General features: G+C 32.2%; 1 protein-coding gene across 1 annotated transcript in view; it reads right to left on the bottom strand.

Annotated features, from left to right (window-relative positions):
- Positions 1–7,096: 7,096 nt before the first annotated feature.
- The window catches only part of LOC140438850 (nose resistant to fluoxetine protein 6-like), a 151,377-nt gene continuing 137,286 nt past the window's right edge, over positions 7,097–21,187 (bottom strand). Inside the window, exons 8-11 of the mRNA XM_072528493.1 lie at positions 19,428–19,753; positions 9,781–9,923; positions 9,593–9,704; positions 7,097–7,140 (exon numbers count right to left, since the gene is read on the bottom strand). Coding sequence (XP_072384594.1) covers positions 7,097–7,140; positions 9,593–9,704; positions 9,781–9,923; positions 19,428–19,753 — 625 coding nt within the window. The remainder of the gene's footprint in view (positions 7,141–9,592; positions 9,705–9,780; positions 9,924–19,427; positions 19,754–21,187) is intronic.

The following is a 21,187-nucleotide window of genomic DNA, read 5'->3' as shown; positions in this document are numbered from 1 at the left end:
CGTGATTTTTTGTCTTTTAAAAGAGGTAGAACGTAGGAATTAGTCCATATTGATGGAAAATGCTGTTTTGTGTATATGAAATTAAATATGTTAAGTGAATGATATTTGGCTAAGTCCGGAAGATGTTTTAGAAGTATGGTTTGGATATCATCGGGTCCAGGACAAGAATCGTTGAGGCTTAAATAAGCTGAATTAAGTTCTTGAAATATAATGCGACTCTTAGTTGCTACGTTAGGATTTTCATTATTAGGAAGAGTATAGGTGTCAGATGATGAATTGGAAGATTCTGCACGTTGATTTTTGTCGTTTGAGACATCTGCTAGAACGTTTGCAATATCATTATCTTTAGATACTATTTTATTTTGTACTTTCAAGTGTTTGATAAAAGTCCTCTGCGGGTTACCACAAATTTTTGTAATTTTTTGCCAGACTTCCTTGGAGTTAGTTGTGTTATTTATTTCCGATAAAAACTTTTGCCATGAATTCCTTTTAGCTTGATTTATAGTAACGTGCGCTTTTGCCTCTAATTTTTTTAAATCAATGCTGTTTTGCGGTGTTTTGTGCTGCTTATAATTATTAAAAGCAGATTTACTATTTTTTATGACCTCTTCGCATTTTTTAGACCACCACAGTACTGGTGCACATCCCTGGATTTGTTTTGTTTTACCAATGTACAATTAGCACCTTACAAAATTATGTCATTGAGTAATTTAATGGTTTCGACAATATTATTAGCTATTTGGGCCCTAGATATGTGACTATCAATATATTGAGAAAATGAATCATAATCTGCGTTGTTAGTTTTCCACTTTGGACTAAATTCTTGTTGTTTTACACATAGTTGAGATTCGTAATAACTATGGAAAGTGATTACTTCCATATGTAAAAGGCAATACTTCCCAGTCTAAACCTATGATTAACTTAGAATCACATAAAGAAAAATCTAGAACTGATGATTCACCTGTAGATATATTAAATTTAGTAGGGTTGCCATCATTTAAAAAGTTTAGAAAAAAATCTGTAATAATATTCTCTAATATTTGGCCCCTTAAATTTGTATGTTGTGAGCCTTGAGTACTATTGTAACGAGTCCGTTACTTAAATAATCGTTTACCTTCTTTTTGTGACTGGAATCTTTTAATTTAATTCTAAATTAAATTCATATTGAAATATTCTTAAACTAAATATTTAAATAACTCCCAGTAAATTTTATTTTCTGAGGTTGGCATTAAACTGCGCCCTCAGTGGTAAGATTCTGAAAGTACATTCATTCTGCGACGTGTAGGACCTTAACGGTTACTTGGCAACTGGATGTGATCGAAGAAACATCGATTCGATCAGAGTAGTTGCGGCTGGGAGTGCCATTTTTTCCCGAATTTAGTTTAAGTTTATTTTATTGTGAAGAGCTGTTTGTTTTAGAAGAAATTATTTGAGTTATTTTGTTGTTTGTACGAGGATATTTTCAGTTGGATCACCCTAGCCGGTAAGATAAAATTACAAATAAATTATAAGGAAAAATCTTTCATATCATCCGCCATTGTTAGTAAAATTCAGACCTATTTTAATTTCGTCTTTGATAGGTATTTCATATATTTTATACATGTCATATTTCACCTTATTTCATTAAGGAAAAGTTTTATACCTAAATAAATTATAAGTATTAGATTCAATATCTCAAATTTTTATTTCCTTTCAAGAGTGAAAGCACACAAATATTTATTTCAATTTCATACCGTTAAAACCGGCTAATATTTCTTTTTTTTTTTCTATTCTATAATATATAAAGATCATGTTTTCCGTTAAAATTATCTATTTAATATATCCATACATTATAAAAACATTGTCACACCATTCGAAGGTCACTATTTACCGAAAACCATTAAGGTTTTTATTTCAATTTAAGGTCACTTGTTGACATTTCTTGTATCGCCTTCCAAGGTTGATAACCCTTGTGTTTTTCCTTACCTTTTGTATGTACAAAGAACATGAAGTAACACAATTGTTCCTTTTAGCCTACTCCCAGAATCCAGTTACAAGTCAGGGGAAGAAATTTTTTTTAGTTTTTGGGGTTATACTTACTTAGGACAAGGGGAAGAAATTTCAAGTTTATTTATGGAAATTAAGAAGAATTTTTAGTTGGAATTATTTGTCTAATAGTACCTGATCCAGGGAATCCAGGTTTGGTACCCTTTACCACCTGAGTCTAGTTCTCCACCGGATCATCTTCAAGGGAAACCTACGAAAACCGGCAGGAAGAACTTACTTTTATTTTTGTTATCATTCAATTATTTTAAATAACTTTTGCTACGTCCTCTTCAAGGTTTTAACTTTTGGTTCCACTTTTAATTTAAAAATATCCTTAATAATAAATATCTTCAATTTTTTTTTTAAAAACATTAATCATTGTAACTTAATTTAATTATTTATTGTCTACCAAGGGATGAGGTTATAAATCTCCCTTGAATTTCTCTTTGTTAGGTTATCGTGTGCACACATATCCAGAGAATTTTCACTTGAAACTTAAACAATTATTGAACAAAACTAAACTATTAGTGAGTAGTATATAATTATATTTATTATTGACGTGACAACGTCTTAAATTAGGTTGTGGCTCGGAGTCACTCATGAAAAAGTGTAACGCCCGCTCACGTCTGTTACGATGAGTCACCGAACGAGAGAGAGGCCCGCCGGACCGGCGAATGCCTTGCGTCTCTCTCCCACTCAAACATGATCGGTCCGCTGCGCGCGCAGCACTAGAGAATTAGGCGCGTTGAATCGGTGAAAATCACTCAAATAGAAATTAGTTAAGTTTAAGTTTACATGTACAATGTTTTAGTAAACAAAATATATTTCTATAGTTAAAATTTGTGCAATTCTTATTTTCATTCAATTCCTTGTTCCTATTGTGCAATTTAATAATATTCATATCAATAAATATTCTACCGAGAAAAAGACGTTGTCACGTAAAATCTTCGCTCGTAAAACCGACTTTACAGGCAACCGATTTTTTTTTTATACATTATTATTGGATATAACTTTGTCACGATTTGAAATTAAGGGGTATATCAGGGGCAAATTGTTTTATAATTATATTCAGGTATTTTACTGTAAATATAGCTATAGTTAACTGTACATAAGAGGTGGTGGTTTAGTTTATAAGCACTTAAAATATTATGTACCTAAGTTTGGTAATTATTAAAGTTGTGGTTAAAATTTAATATTTCAATTAGTACCTATCTTTCATATTTCAGCAATACAAGATATCTCGGAAGAAAACATTTAACTTCCTGGCGCCCAAGCATTCATTAGAGCAACTATTATCTTTCATCTGTTTATTTCTTGGTGGTTTTCTTGTCATTAGTTCTTATATCTTACGGTCTCTGTAGGGCATGCAAATTGGCCGAATTCTTCTTTGAGTGTCAAGTGGTCATTCTCCTGCATAGTCGCTAGCCAACACTTAATTCTGCTATATTTTAAAATTCATATTTACCCTTTATTTATTTCTTTTACATAATTTATTTCTATCTAATCCCTTCCATCTTCCGTTATTCCACATATTAGTTCGTTGGTGTATCAAGGTGCATTTTAAAGTTCACCCTTTTGCTACACTGGATAGAGACACCCAGACTCCTTAGCACAATTTTTGTTACACTATGGCTATTTAGGTCATCTAAAATTAGGCGTGGTATCTGATCAAGAAGTTTGCGGAGGTCTTCGTAACTAATTTGTATGTTAGGAGGCAAGTAAATATTACAGATGTAGAATTTTCTACGTGGTTCTAAAATATTTACCGCAATGGTTTCGAGATCTGTTATGAGTGGAAAGGCTTCATGATCTATTGAATTTTTTACCAAGATTGCCACTTCTCCACTAGCGCGATTGGTGTTCGTTCTATCTTTTCGAAAACAGTTGAATTGTTTTGGTATATGGAGTATATGTTGGAAGGAGTAAGGTTATTTTATTGTAGGCATAATATTTCTGGGGAATATTCGGATTAAATGATTTGTAACATAGGTAGGCGATGGAATAGTCCATCAGTATTCCACTGTAGTATAGAGTTAAAAATTATGCATTGAGGGAGGATAATTCACTGTCTGTAATATCGTTACCTAGGTAGTGTTGCAATTTATTTTTAAGATGAATGAAACAATGTTTCGTAGTTTTGTCGGATAGGTATGGATAATATATGGTTAATAGATTTATTAGATCAAGAAAATCGGATGTATATTCCTTGATAATTTCTAGAGATGATTGACTGCCTTGGATATTTTCAATTACCATCATGAGTTGATCATAGTTTAATAAAAGTGATGTGGAGTTTTCATTCATAAATAATTTAAACGAATCAGAGGTTGGTGATGTGCGTTTGGATTTTTTTGTTTCTGTGTTTTGATTTTGTGAGATATTGGTGGGGTAGTAAATAATTGAGTATTTGAATTAATATTTTCTGTGGGGAAAATATTGTTTCGTCAATGCTTTTTTAGATACATTAGCTGTAGTTCTTTTTTATGCGACCTATCATTAGGCTATTAACTATGTACTTTAGAAAGAAACTTAAACCTTAAAAGGGTACGTTTTTAAGAAAGAGGAGAACGCGCTAGAGTCCATTTGGGTAAATATTATGCACTTTTCGTACATATAAATCTGCATTGCAGAAAAGTTATTCAAAATTAAATTTTCAATCGAAATGTCATCTTTAAAAGGTAAAAATATTTTTTTTTTAAGAAAAATATATTCAAAAAACGAAGCAAAAAAAACAGCAATACACGAGATTCTTCTTTAATGTCACGTAACTTTTTTCACTAGGGTATCGGTATAAGCATTGCTTTAAAAAAAATGTGTTATCTTTTCTTTTCAATATAGCAGGATTGGGATTTAGTATTAGGATTTAGGATTAGGATTGACAGTATCCAATATATGATTTTTTATGCCGTTTTGGCAATGTCTCTGCTTTTTTTTGGTGTTAACTTCATCGTTACCCTCTTCCCTTTCGTTTAACCTTTTACACGAAGTAATCGGACACGTGATGATCGGACTAATAACAACGCAGATATGCTGTAATGCCGTTTTAGCAATGTCGCCATCTTTGTTTTTCCCTCATTTACTGGACAATGGGACAATTATGACAGCCGAAAAGAAGACGAGTTAAAAAGAAGACGAGTTGACACGACAGTTGAGAAAGAAGAGGATTTGACATGACAGGTAAGAAATAAGCACTGTGACAGATGATAAGAAGACGAGTTGACATAATAGATAAGAAAGAAGAAGAACATTGTAATAACCAAAAAGAAGACGAGTTGACATAACACATAAGAAAGGAGAAGAATGGTGACAGCTGAAAGAAGAGGGATTGACATGACAGATAAGAAAAAAGAAGAACATTGTGATAGCCGGAAAGAAGTGAAATTGACATGACAGATAAGAATGAAGAAGAATATTGTGACAGCGGAATAAAGAGAAATTACCATGACAGATAAGAAATAAGAAAAATGACAGCGGAAAAGACGAAGAGGACAGCAATCTTGGTGGGCGCGGCTAGTGTGGACGGAGTTGAGACGTCGGTGGACAGTGCTTGTGACGTCAGTAAGCGGTGTTTGTGACGTCAGAGTGGGAGTGGAGAGGGTGGCTTTAGAATTGATAGTATCCAAAATATGATTTTTCAAAGTTCACCACTCACACCATTTTTAAGCCATTTTCCAAATTTGTTCGAAAAAGTTTTGCTATAACTCTTTTCGACGCAGTTTTAGTTATATACAATGGTTTATTAAGTAGCAAGAAAAAATAATGATCGTCATTATGGTCTACTGTAGAAGGCGCTAGGACCAATTTTATGCAAGATACGGTCCTTTAAAATTTTTTACTTTTCATGGCAAAATGCAAAAATTGCGTACGAAAGCTGCACTTTATCTTTAAAAGCCATTTTAATTTTTGTCGATAATATACTTTTATTTTAAGCCATCGAATTTTTACTGACAAGTTAATAAAAATTTTATTTAAAAAGGTTATTTAGGTTGTTCGTATTGTTTTTAGAGTTAAAGTGGCATTTTCGTCTCTGACGACTGTGACTGCAATATTGTTTTCTTGTACATTTAGGTATATGCAAATCGTTGCAAGCATCACAATTTGACGAATACTATCTTGGTAACTGTTGGAATTTTACCATAAACTGTTTTGAAGTATACATAATAAGCTTTTTATTTTATTGAGTAACTGACGAACACTACCTTGGTAACTCTGTTAGTCCTAGAATATTTTACCATAAACTCTTTTGAAGCATACAGAATAAGCTTTTTATTTTATTGAGTAATGCATATACCTAATTACGCAAATAAAAAGTTATAATAAGAAATTAAAAAAAAATTGCCGTAAAATCGGGGCAAAAGTACAGGCAAAAAAATTGGGAAAATGGTCAAAAAATGATGTAAGTTATGAATTTTAAAAAATCATATCTGGGATACTGTATATCCTAACTACTTCAACCAAAAGTCGTTATCAAGAGAAAGGATAAATTTTTTTCCTGTAAATCAATGCCTATACTATACCATCGCGAAAATAGGTTATGGTGTAAAATAAAAATTAAGTGTAATTTTTTTGCTATATTTGTTGAATACATATTTTCCAAAAAAAATATTTTTGACTTTAAAAGGTAATATTTCAAAAAAACTTTAATTTTGAAAAACTTTTTTGAATATTTACCCAAAAGCACTCTAGCGCATTAGGACCAATTTGTCCCTTTCTTTAAAACCCATCTCTTTTAATGGTATCACTCCGCGGTTTTTTCATATTGGGGAGTCTATTGATCATATGAAACAATAAAATCCATTTAACGTTGTAGTTACTCTTAGCCCTATTTTTTTTAACATAATAAATAGCCTACACTGTGTGTTTATTATTGTATTTTATATACCAACCTATGGCAAATATTTTTCTTGAAAGTTATGAAGTGTGAGATGAGATGTAATCGATTACTCTTAGTACAACTATGTTGTGTATGTACTCGTATATACATCAAAATAATTTCTTAAAAAGTTACTGTAAATTAGAAACAATAAAAATTTTTTAAAATTTATTTATTCTTGTGATACATATTACATTTTTAAGATTTTTCTGGTGTTACTTTTATAAGTTTCGCCCTTTGATCTAAAACAAATAGTAAACTGTAAAAATATAGAACTTGTAGTCTCTATTTTCTAAAAGTAATAATCATATACATAAACTGATAGTAATTAATCGGTCTGTTAACCACTTAACATTTCTAGAAAGCCAGTTCAGAAATCAGAATGGTAATTGGTGAAAAAACAGACCTAGACAATGAGCTGGTAAGTTTGTATATTTATTTTAAATTACATGCATATTTACTTATTTCTATATAAGTAAATACTTTTTTGTAACGTTTCGATGAACAAATGCGTCCACCGCATATTAGCGGTGCACTGGGGTTTACACGGTAGTATCAAATTATTCTAGCGCTCTAGAACCTACAAAAATGAAGGTAATAATTAAATTTCAAATCAGCAGAACTTTCTATAAAATGAACAATAAGAAAAATTTGTTTTTTACAATTACAATAATTAAGAATTTACGTCTTATAGGTACAAATACTACCATCGCCTCTGCTATAAAGAGTTTTTAAGTTCCAAAAATCACATTTAAATATTACTTGGTAGACCAACTATTCCTTGTGCAAACTGCTCTCGATATTAGGTTGGCCAAAAAAATCGTAGAGTTCAACGGCATACGCTTACCTTCGACATAAAGACCTTTAAAGAAAATATCGTCCGATCCACCTGTCAATCAAAATCTTACTGTCAGAAATGTTTGTGCCAATCCCAGCGCCAATCTTTATATTGGATTGGTATGAAGATTAACTAATTTTCTTCCTTTATTAATAAGGAGGTATTGTAATCTGTATCCTTTAATAACGTATGTCCCTAAAGTTTTCGGAAAATTTTAAATAAAAAGTTAGTAAATAAATATAAAAAACATAAACTTTGACAAATACGGTTCGTTAAGATGTCGTACAAACTTAATATTCGTCAAAGTATTTGTTTAGTTGGACATGTACCAAAACGCGATATTGTAAAATTTTTAGTGCTCAAAATATTTCTGAGTGCGAAAATGGTATACCTCAATTTGTCCAAAAGTGGAAAACCAAGAGTTTTAACTCCTGCTAGGGAACAGAGAATAATTCAGAGTATGAAGAACCAATAAGAAAATTCTTTGCGAAATTTTGGCCGAAGATATTATAATGTTCTACGAATGATTGTAAGCAGAACAATGTCTAGAAATAATTTAAAACAATTTAAAAGAAAAAAAGCTTCTAAGTACACACCAGCTTAGTTAGAAAAAATTCCCAGATGTTGCCGTGCGTTAAGACGTATTCACTTTCCTGGTAAAATTCTCATTATTGATGATAAAAAGTATTTTATATTATCCAATTCCGAAATGAAGGGCGACAACGGAATGTACAAGATGCACAAGACGAAGTTAGGTTTAAGGGAAAAGTTATATTTGCCGATAAAATTTTGGTGTGGTGTGCTATCTCAGAAGCTGATATTTCACAGCCGTTTGTTGGGCGTGTTCTCGGTGAAGCAATGCTGAAAATTACGTTGACACGTGACTTACAAAGCTTGTTTCATTTATAAATAATCATAACCCTAATGATGAAATCATATTTTGGCCCAACCTACCGTCATGTCATTACGCCAGGAGAACGACAGATTGCTCAAAATATAAATTTGGTTCCCAAGCGCGATAACCCTCCAGATGTGCCTCAGGCGAGACATATAGAAGAGGTTTGGACTGTTTTGAGTCGAATGGTGGATAATAATGGCTGGGAAGCCTTTGATGAAGATCTGCTAAGTTGGAGAATTTCGCAAAAATTTCGTGAGATAGACTTAGAAGCCGTCCAAAGGCTTATTTCACATGCAAGACCAAATTTACGTGCCATCTGAGATCACGGACCTCTTTCTGTTTTATAAAAATATATTATAAACCTAACATATGAAGACTTAATTTCCTGTATTTAGTTAATAAAATAAACGTAATTTACAGTTAAAAAATACATATTTATTTTTTCCGAAAACTGTAGGGACATATGTTACTGTATAGGGGTTCAAACATCCAAACATCGCCATTTTCATTGCTCTTGCAATGAACACCCTGAGCTTGTCCTGAGTTCCATAAGAAGTCTTGTCATTTGATATAGATTTGACATGTCTTCTATAATAGCTGTGTAGATCCATAATTTAATATAAGTCTATTAGATAATACTCTTGATATAGATCTAAATATGCTCCCAATAGAGCATCCAGTATTTTCTTTATACATGGTAATGGAAATCTGTCGTTCTTAATTTTGTTGTTCAGTTAACGGTAGTCCATTATTGCTCTCCATTCATTTCCTTCTGGTACGTTATTTTTTTTAAGATAATAAAAATTTTACCAGTGTTGCATACATAGGTTTTTTGCATATAGGTATACCTGCGTAATAGGTATAAATTGTATAAAAAAATATTGCATAATATTAATATATTTTAGAATCGGTAAAAAATATTCCTTAACAACAGCCGCAAACTTCATATCGTACTTACCTGAAGATTTCGAAACTATTGCTATAAGTCTCAAAAAAGGATACTCAAAACAAAGAGAAAACGGCACTGCCAAAGAGGTAATTAAAAATATATCGGCACAGGTATTATAAACCTAAAAACAATACTTTAGTTTCTGTAAATCTGTAGTACAGTCAAACTTATAAATTTTCTATATTTCTTTTACATACCATGAAGAAGTTAGAAAAGTATTGTGGTGTTTTTCTAGAAGCTTGCATTGCTGCTTGAAATCCATAGTGCAGCAAAAAAATGCAATATGCCAGTCTGCCAAGTACTTTAAATACGGGATTTGCGAGAATAATGTTGATAATACCTTAAATTGAGATTGGTATTAGTAATAATTAAATCATAAAATTATATTCATATTGTGTTATATCATAATATTTAAAATAAAATAGGAGAGGATTATTAAGAAAACGTAACTATTTTATGGCAACGCTATAAAGTTATTCCAGTATTTTATTTGATACTATTTGTTCAGACTTATATATCTTATTTATAAAATAATAAGCGGGTCAGTTCTTCTTAATTGCAAATAACTCACAAAGGTTAATACTGTAAGTAGTTATCGAGATTAATTTATTAAGAAGTGTAAAAGTATTTTACAAGGACGTTACAAAAGTAGTCGGCAAACGCAAAATGCGGATATCATTGATTCCTGCATGCACATTATGACGAAATGAAGATTTAAAGCTAAAAAATTTGACAACTGGCAGTGAATTAGATAGCACTTTATTACCTTAGGGTAATGAGGGGAATTTATTGCCGATGAACTTGTTTTTTGTTAAATCAACCCACAAAATACACATGGATCTGTGTCAATAGTCAACTAAAAATCTAGATTTACTGCATACGTTAAGTCTTAATGTATAACATGCACAATATGTAAATGAAAAAATTTAAAGTAAATAAAAAACCAAAAAACGAAAAGTATAATAACCGATAATAATTAACTGTCAACTAAAGAGACGCCTAAAGTCTGGAGACAAGGCAAAGTCGTTACTTTGCTTAAACCTGGCACATACATTACAAATACTAAATCTTACCCAATAAATCAAAGATGGACACGAGAGACAACCGGATATTCATAACATTATTTATAGATCTCACTGGCGCTTATGACACTGTAAATCTCAGAAAGTTTCTTCCAGAAACTGTATGAAATCATATTACACAGTAAACTCACGCGTTTTCCTACAGCACAGCAAGATTTTTTTGTATCTCTCATTGATAAGATAATCATAAAAAATATGATGGGCCAATAAGTGCCCCCTTTTATAAATGTGACGTCTGTTTTGTCCTTTTAACCCTCCTTCCCACGGGCGGGGTCCATCAGGACAACTATAAATGAATTTGCTTAATTTTTTAAATTTTTTTTGTATTTTTTTTCCTACACTCGGTGTACCTTTTAATGGCAATGAATAATACACTTTAGCATAATTTGGTGAAATTTTATGAATCCCTTTAATCGCTACCTGTATAAGTGTCCTGACAGACCCCACCCGTGAGTGGGCGTTTCTTGTTTTTGTGCTATAGCTTGGCTAACATTGCAGCTATAAATGCATTTATCTTATATACTAAAACGCTAAGCCCTTTTCTTGTCCACCACTTTACTCAAAAACCATATTAGATAATTAAAATATTTTTTCGGAATATTATTAGTATTTTAGTAGTAATTTGGTACAAAAATTCACTTCCGGTTTTGAGATGACCGGAAGTTAAAATTTACTTTAAGTTTTAGACCCCACAATGTATATATATATATATATATATATATATATATATATATATATATATATATATATATATATATATATATATGGATCGAAAGGTCTCGTCGAGACGAATCTGAATATGTACTTCCGGTTGCGATCCGACACCGGAAGTAACCCGAAACGCGCATAAAAGTTTAATTAATTTTAAAACAATTAATTTAATACACTTTTTACTTGCATTATTATTGATGACTGTTATGTATATTCTTGCTTATATTGTTTGTATTGATCTCTTAATTTTTCTCGCAAAATAAAAATTTCATTTAAAAAACTCGATGTCGAGTTGGTCCGCTAGTTATATACTAAGATTCAATAATACGAATGCAGAATTTCGGTCTTCTCGTCGATTGTTTCTGAAGTCTTTATAAATTGCGGTAGTCCAGAAAAAAATGAAAATACGAGCACCAAATATGCGTATACCGAGAACATCACGGTCACTTGCTGCAAAATTTTCTGGAATTGAGCAAACGACTAGGGATGACCCAGCCCCAGGAAAACGGGGATGTGTAAGTATTGTAAAAAACTAGATATTTTTGCCAATTGTGTAAAAACTGTTTATGTATGGAACATATAAAGGCGTGTTGTGCTGATTGTGTAGAAACAAAATTAACATTATTTAACCCCCTCTATTTTCTGTTTCAAATTTAATTTTGGATATTTAGTTTTTACTTGTATTACTGTAAGTATATAGAGTAGTAATGTGGTCTTTTTTTATATTTTTCTTTTGTATTTTGCCGTTCATAATTTTTTTAATAAACACTTGTAAAAAAATAATGGTGTTAGTTATTTCGCAGTAAACTATAAGAATACATATTAATACACATATTATAAGTACATTTAGGTAGTACACCGTTATATCAGTAAGTTCCCTTAAAAATATTTTAAAAAAAAATTTTTTAATGAGAAATAGGATGTTTAAAATTTGGTCCTGATAGACCCCACCCGTGGATTTGTGTCACAAGAAAGTCACCCGTGGAAAGGAGGGTTAATTGTGTTCTGTTTGTCCCTAAGTGTCCTGAATTGTTTTAGTTTTAATAATTATTTTAACATATCTGACATCACAATTTTCTGCCAAAACAGAAATCAAATTCACTTTATCAAAAATTTGATAATTACAAGTTAAAGAAATTGCACATCCACAAAATTGTACATCTAATTTCATTTATTGTCATAAAACTGTCCTTTTATTTTAAAAAATTTCAATAAATTAACACAAATTTCTAAAATATATCTCTTGAATAAATATAAATACCTTTTAATAATTTAAATAATATAAAACATCACTTTCATTTAACAAACAATCACATATACCTTATTCCTATTTCATTTGTTAACATCTCTCCCCTCAAGAAACTTCCCCGCTTATTATCAAGCAGTTACAATAAAAACTGAAGATCACTCATCATCAGCAATACAGAATAGTTTAAACTATGTTTTCCGAATCATTAACTAATAATTCTTGTACAGGCATGTAAGTAGTATTTTGGTTTTTTTCTAATTTATTACAATTCAAAAGATTATCTCTTACCAATTTGCGGATTTTTACTGTGTCTGCTTAATCCATTGTATTCATATCAATAAACACAGACATGTAATATTGACATTAGTACTGTAATTTTTTATCTTTATCTTTATAAGACAGCACCCTAATACGGGCTTTTTATAATTTCAGCATTTAATCTACTTTGTACCGTTTGACCTGAAGATACTTTGAAAAGTGTAGAAAACGAAACCGGTCGTTTTGGTAGTAAAATTAAATTGATTGTGAGTAAGTCTTATTTTATTTCTTTTACCTATTTAAAGTATATTAACTCGTAAATAAAGCATTGAAGATCTAAATAATATGACAGTTAAAAAACCAAAAGAAATATAAAAGGAAAAGAGAGCAATGAATTACATAAAAAAAATCAGAAAGGAAACTAACAAAGAAGGACAGTTGTTTAACACAGTTACAGTTTGACAAAGTCAGAAGATAAATATAATTACCAAGGAATTAAGCTCAAGAATTAAGAATTAAATTTTCTGGATACGATAGCTATAGGAACGTAACACAACAAGGTCAGGAGGTATAGCTATCCTAGTAAAAAAAGGGAGTATTCACACCAGAAATTAACACTACGGAAGCAACAACAATTAAAGTACAGAGGGTGCAGAGAGACATTAGAATCACTTCAGCATACGTAAGGCCCCGATATCAAATTGAACGTGAAATCTTTAAACTGGAACGACAGAGCTACAAACTGAAATAGAAGACAATTAAATAACTACATATAAAATAACGAAGAAACTATTGCAATAAGGCCCATCGATACGACAGAGGAAAAACCTAGAGCTGCAAACAGAGATAAAGACATTAAATGAAGGTGCAGGAGAACACAACCCCATAATTCTGGAAATAGAAACATGGGAAGAAAGCACCACAGAAAAATGAACCAGAAAAAAAAAACAAAGTAGTCAAAACGTCCCAGTGATCAACAACCCAAAAGAAATAGAGGAAACAGTCCTAGAATTCGAAAACATTATACAAGATGCACTGCATAAGTAGAAACAGAAATACTCATGAAAAGGTTTAGAGACAAAAACCAGGAAATAAAAGAAACGATAAAGGATAAGAAGAGAGCCAAATAAAAAGCTACAAAAACAAGGAACCAGGAGGACAAGGCCCAAATATGCAAAATATTTTAAAGCTGCAGAGACTTTTAAAAATCGATAGAAAACTCATCCCCCAATACACGGTGAACATGTAACAGACTACAAGTCTATGGGACATTTTTATTGGGTCATTTGAGCCAGCATCAATAACATATTAATTAATATTAGAATACGTAATAACAACTTTAGAAAAAATGCCGCAAATTCTTATCGGTACACAAAGCATACAGGTACAAATTAAGGGTTGCCCAAAAAAGTTCATCCACATACCGATTTTAAATTTAATGTATGAATGCCGTACTGTGTCAAATTACCGAAAATGGGGAAAATACGTCCGAAAATAAAAAGAATTTCCTGCTTCTGTTACCAATTTTTTTGTATGCAATTAGGTCTCAGTTCCCTATTTTTTTATTATTTACTCAAGTTATAAATGTCGTACAAAAAATGTTTGGCCAAAAAACTTGTACCGATAAGAATTGACGGCATAGTTGCTAAAGTTTTGTTGACATATTGTAGTACTGTTTTATATGTGATTTATTCTGGGTTAAGTGGCCCATTTAAAATCTCCCATGGGCTTGTAGAGTATGAATTGTATATTTAATTTAGGAAAAAGTTGCGGGGATGAGAACGAATCTCGAGATAGAGTGCACGCTAAACTATCACCAAGAAGAAGATATAGACTTTATAAAAGAGGTTAAAGAACAAGATGAAAGCAAGCGGAATCAAATGAAATAATCCCTCCAACATCTCCAGAGGAAATAAACGAAATTTTCAAAAACAGTTTAATTAAAGAAAGCACCTAGTTTAGACGAGATAACAAATAGAAATCTGAAATACCTACCGGCGAAAGCCATAGTATTTCTAACGAATCTAACTAACATAAATCTAATCTAAATTCTAAAATAAAATCTAAATTCTAACATCGATAAAATAAAGAATAATGATTCTAAAGCCAGGAACCGACAATATCTTTCTACAAAATTATAGACCGATTAGCTTAATCCCAACAATAAGAAAAATAGTGAAAAGAGTAATTTTCAGCAGACTCCATGCTAGAATAGACTGGCTAGAATTAATACGTAAGGCCTAGTTCGGCTTCAGAAAAGACCACTCCAACGAGCTATAAGTATTCAGACTAACGGAGTACGTAATAGCTGGATTTAATGATGGGCAATACATAGAAGCAGCTTTACTGGTTGTAAGCAAAGTTTTAGACAAAGTCAGGCATAAAGCTTTAGCATACAAAATGAAAGGATGCGGATACAATGAGGCTATGACGAGATTGATCCCGTCGTGCTTGTGCAACCAAAGTTTCAAAATTCTAATTAGACAAGGCCGAACTCGGAACTCGGAACTCCGGAAGCTGCAGTGCCACATAAGCAGTCCTGTTACTCTTACACATCCACAACATATACTGTCAACTTTCTAAGAACACCAGAATACTATTAAGTCTTTATGCTGACGACACAGCGATTACAGCTAAACATTGCGATATATTGCGACAATATAAAAGAATAAAGCATACAATGAAAAATTGCCATTAACTCAGAAAAAAACACAAGCACACAGAAAACGAAAAAGAAACCTCTGAAGAACAACTGACAGTGCAAAATAATCCCATTAAATGGAAAAGAGATGCTAAATAAGTGGGAATCATGACAGACCAAGGATTCACATTTAAAAATCATGTAAACGTAACCGTACAAAAAGCAGCAGTTTCCAAATATGCAATAAGAGGACTAGTAGGTAGAAAAAGTAAACTACGCACACACACAAAACTAAAATTGATACACAGCATCTATTCATACTAACATTATATGTATCACTCGCATAGGTTCACATTAGAGAAATATATAAAAAAAAGATATAGGCGGTCCACAATAACTTCCTACGTGAAGCAGTTAACGTACCAAGGTACGTTTTACACCGTTTCCTGTACAGAAAACCAAATCAGAGTGATAGACACGATGATCAAAAAGCTAAAGTAAAGTTTGCAGAATTAAAAATGCAAGTCCGATTACGAGAGAGATTATTAAATATGGCGTGTTCCATCCATGGAAGTGTAAACGCGCAAACTGAGAAATAAGATTTTATTTTAGGACATACCTCAAAAAAAAAAACTAAAACGGCGCAAAGCAACAAAAAAAAACTAACAAAACCCTTAAAACCTGGACAAAAGGTTCCCACACGCTTAAGCACTGAATTGTCGAACTGGTTGTCTCCGAATCCGCTCCGAGCTGATATTTGAGGACCGAGCAAGCAATCTAGTTCGATGATCACTTAAAATAACAAATAAAAACGTCTCACTCTAGCCAGCAATTCATCAAATTAACAAACCGTGTTGGATTTCTTGTATGCAGTTCTCCCACACGAAGAGCATTTGGCTGATAGTTGTGTCCCTATCGCACATCAGAGTGCTATAAAGGGGAAAAGGATAATCTGGAGCATTGGAGCGCCGTAGAATGGTTCCCGTTTACATGAAATAATTCACCTTGCTCCAATGAATTGATGCACCCGAATGCTATTACAAATGGTGTACAAGTACACAGGCTAAGTTAAATCAAAGTCCTTGCTTCCTTGCGCATTTTTAGTTACCAGTTAATAGAAGGGTAGGTAAGTAAATCAGTGTTTGCCAGTTTTGAGGTTTAGGATAGGGGTCTCATACAATGCCATTTTGTTATTTCCGTTTGGAATTTTACGATGGTGACTAGTTAAAAGTTTTGTTGAAAAAATGTATGTATTTATTTTCACAATTGTTGTAGAGTATTACCAATTAGGACGGAGTCAGAGATTCCTAAATTAGATGTAGCTACAGCCGGTTATAACAATAGATATAAGAAAAGATGCATTTTAACATAATTTAGGCTAAAACAATTTATTGGCAAACGAAGGTTTTAACAACTTAGATATGTTTGTAGAAATCAATGAAACTGATACGGAAGACAACATAGGTATATATGCTCCGTGCGTGACTGACGCGACACCTACCGCCTTCATCTGACAGTTTTGGACCTACCAATTTTTAGGTTAAACATATGACATATGTTTGACATTGTTAAATACATGCAAAATTGACAATTATTAATAATTAACTTTTTAATTATGTTTTTTCAGTTTATGTACAAAATAAACGTAGTATTAAAAACTGGGTTTCTCAAAATTCATCATAATATATCTTTTCAACCATAAACGGAAAAGAAAGGGAAAAATCTAGTACTGGCAAATCAAGTTTTTCACGTGAAAGAGCATATATTTAAAAACAGTAACAGTAAAAGTTATGATATAAAAGCTAAAGTCATCAGGCACTCTACAGTTAGCTTGAAGCCTTATAAAATATTATTTAAGGTAAATTATTTAAATTTTTCCTATTTCAATTGCATAAAAATGAAGTTATGTGATATTCTTTTTCATGTTAGTAGCACGGATTCATCTTTTTCTTTTCTCTGGCATCGTTTCAAAGTACCCCTACCATGGTCACGCACGGAGCGAATATGATATGGAGTATAACGAATTTAATGCCCTAATTTCATAAAATTCTGGAAATGTGTCTCTAGAAATGGCAGTACAAAGTGCATGTACAAATAGTCAACCCAAAAACAGTGTTCTTCTTCCTAAGGTGCTTGTTCGTTTCGAAGGTTTGCGATCACTCTGGATATGATGACTTTGTTGGTTGCTATACGAAATAGTTGCGTTGAGGTCTTTCTGTACCATGCTCTCAGATTAGCGAGCCAGAATGTTCTTTAGCCTGCGGCCCTTTTTACTTCAATGTTACCTTCCAAAATGCATTATGTGCATCGTATCTGCCTTGATTTCTCATTATATGTCCCAAGTACTGCAGCTTACGGCGCTTCTCGATGTTGACCAAATTTGCGGTTGTGTTCATCCTCCGCAGTACTTTTTCATTGGTGACTTTGTCTATCCATGGCATTTTTAGGATTCTTCTGTACAACCATAGCTCAAAAGCCTGAAGTTCTGATAAAGTTTCCGCCTTCAATGTTTACGTTTCTACTCCGTACAAAAACACTGAGTACAGATACTATTTATAGAGCCTTATTTTTGTTTCTAGGGTTAAGTCATGGCTCTTGAACACAAAGCTCATAGTCAGGAATGCACTTTTTGCCTTTCCGATATTTAATTTTTTGGGTATTATCCCACGACTCATTGATTATATTTCCCAAGTAGTTGTACTGTAAGACACGTTTAATTCTCATTTGGTGCACATTCAGATTTGCTCTAGTTATGTTTTCCTTGCTGATGATCATTAGCTTGGTTTTGCTGCTGTTTATATCCAGTTCATATGTTCTAGTTGTTTCCTTTATTTTGTTCATTAAGTTTTGCAGCACTTCGGTGATATTGGAAAACACTATTAAATTATCTGCATACCACAGGTTATTAAGCTTGACTTCGTTTATTGAAATGCCTTTATCAATATCTTCTAGAGCCTTTTCAAAAATATACTCCGAGTACAGGTTAAATACCAGTGGTCAAATTTTGCAAGCCTGTATCACTTCCCTTAAGATTTTGATCTGATCTGTATATTCAGCATCTATTCGGAGCACCGCTGATTGATTAGAATCCAGGTAAGCTATCCATTTTTAGATCTCTTCCGTCAATCCCTGTCCTCTTCAGCACTTCCATCATTTGTTGATACCTAATTCTACCAAAAGCCTTCTTGTAGTCAATCAGGTACGCAAAAACATTACAGCTAACATCTCTACATTTCTAAAACAGTCTCTGCACGCTAAATAAAGCTTCCTTGGTACTAACGGCGTTCCCAAATCCAAACTGACTGGGAACAAAAAAAAAAGCATAATACATGCTAAAAAAATACCAAGGCTTCGAAGAAAACCTTGGTGTTTCATATGGTAGCACCAAAAGGACCAGCAAAAATATGGTAAATCAAAAGAAAACGAGGTTTGGCTGTAGAGTTTTTTTTTACAAAGAACTGGTGTATATAATTGTAAAGTACATTAATGAGAAAGTCGAAAGAAAGAGAATTTAATATAATAGCGGGCAATAGTATCGTGAATAAATGGTTAGTGTAGATCAAGAATGTTCGAGCAAGAAAGATAATATGGAACGAAAGATTTAGCATAAATGAATGTATGTAGGTTTTGCTTCTTCTGTCAACCCTAATTATGGTAGACAGCAGATATATATTATATGTATTAAAAATCTATCTGCTGCCCTCTTTGTGTTAGTAAAGTCAGTATTATAAAAGTCACTTTAACATAAAAGGTTAAACAGTTATTTTATGTTATGTTATGTAATGTTATGTTACGATAAGCGGGTTATAACCCAGAACAAAGAAATTAAAAAAAATTAATTTTACGTAAACAATTTTTAAGTAAACAAATTTTTTACACATGCTCAGGAACGACCAAACTTACCTCCTTGTCCTATCTGGCAACAGACTATAATCCAAATTAAGCCAAAAGACCAAACCGATCTACTGCATGCCAAAAATAACGATGAGAATAGACGGTTGTGTTGGTAATTCTCAACATGGAAAAAGTGTGCCACTAAAACCACAGAGCAAATACAAAACGCCGCCGCTGTCCATCCAACAACAAGTAAAGCAGTGTTAAACTTTACGTTTTGGTTTCTGATTCGGTAAAGTGTGAAACCTAAAGCAAGCCCCAATATATACGGTGGAGCTCGAGTATGGGGTGCTATGTAATGTTGTTGAAAGTAATCTGTTTCTAATACACGACGGCTGAAAACAAAAATGGTTGTAAAATATTAAATTTTTTTAAATATAATTATAGTACTGGTGTTATAGTGTATTTGGCGGCATTTACCACGCAACAAAATATTTATAAATAGTGAAATAAACTCTTCGTTGTAACCGCTAGAACTTTCAGGCTGAAATATACATATACAGATTGAACGAATTTAAAACGGAACATAGGAAATCAATGTATTTCGGCTCAACTCCGCTCTAGGTGGTTGGCCAACAAAAGGTTGTCAAATAATTATATTATAAAAATCCAATACTTCAGCGGGCTGCTGGATTCGGAACTCATTCAAGAACAAGTCAAAACTCCACCCAAATAGGTTGCCTAGAATCACTGAAAAAACTAAACTAAACAAGCAGTTATTATGCTGTCAAACCACTTATCGCTTCCTTATAGTCCAAGAGATAGAGCCGAAATTTTGAACTGATCAGTAATATGACATTTCTCTATTGGAATATATTCATTGTAACTGGGTTAAGACTTTGCCTTACAGGCGGACGCCCCTCGTGGTACAGGGGGTGGCTATACAGGGATGAAGTTGAAATTTTTTTCGGAAAAATTAACGATTGATAATATGGCTGAAAATTTGCCCAGGGTAAGATCTTGGTATAACTAGACGAAATCCCAAAGGGCGGACGCGAGAGTGGATACATAAGGGGTGGCGGACAGGGGTGAAGTTGCAATTTTTTGGGGAAAAATTAACGATAAGTAATATGTCCGCCATGGCTCATTATTTAGCCTCTAAAAATTTTAAATCCAAAAGGTCAGAGAGCCACAAAACGGGGTCAAATGTACCACTTGCCTGCGCATTTTAGGTCTCGGTACAATTTTCAAACTGATTTTATTATGATATTTTTATACCTATTGATTTGAAAATTTGTATGCTCACTTCTGTTACTATTATGAGAAGCGTCAAGTAGAGTTTTCCTCAAAATTTTCCAAAAAAATTTCCGTAAATGAAAATTTCCGTAATTTTTTGAGGTAAAATCTAATTTGTAGAATCCTTTCAATTTTCTGTAAGTTATACCATGATTTTTTTCCAAAAATTTTCAAAAGATTTTTCCGATAAGAAAAAAAAATTTAGAAAAACTTTTCTAAAACATTTGATAAAACTCTACGTCATCGTCTGAATCTTTTATAGAATATTTTGTAGTTTTAAAATGATATTATGATAATGTTTTTTTTTTAAACTAAAGTCATATTTACTTTACAAATCACATTTTTTTCTTAAATACAAATATTTTACGAATTAATTTTTAATTGAATAAATGTTTGATATTTAATATTTTATTAAATTAAAGTAATTTTATAATGTTAACTATTAAATATTTTTGGTATAACAAATAGTAATTTTACTTATTTTTTATTACAATAAAAAGGTTTTTAAATTTATATTGCATAAATAATGATTG

Source organism: Diabrotica undecimpunctata, chromosome 4 (genome assembly GCF_040954645.1).
Source record: "Diabrotica undecimpunctata isolate CICGRU chromosome 4, icDiaUnde3, whole genome shotgun sequence".
NCBI lineage: Eukaryota > Metazoa > Arthropoda > Insecta > Coleoptera > Chrysomelidae > Diabrotica > Diabrotica undecimpunctata.
The sequence above is the reverse complement of the archived record's forward strand: the minus strand, read 5'-3'. Positions and strand labels throughout refer to the sequence as shown.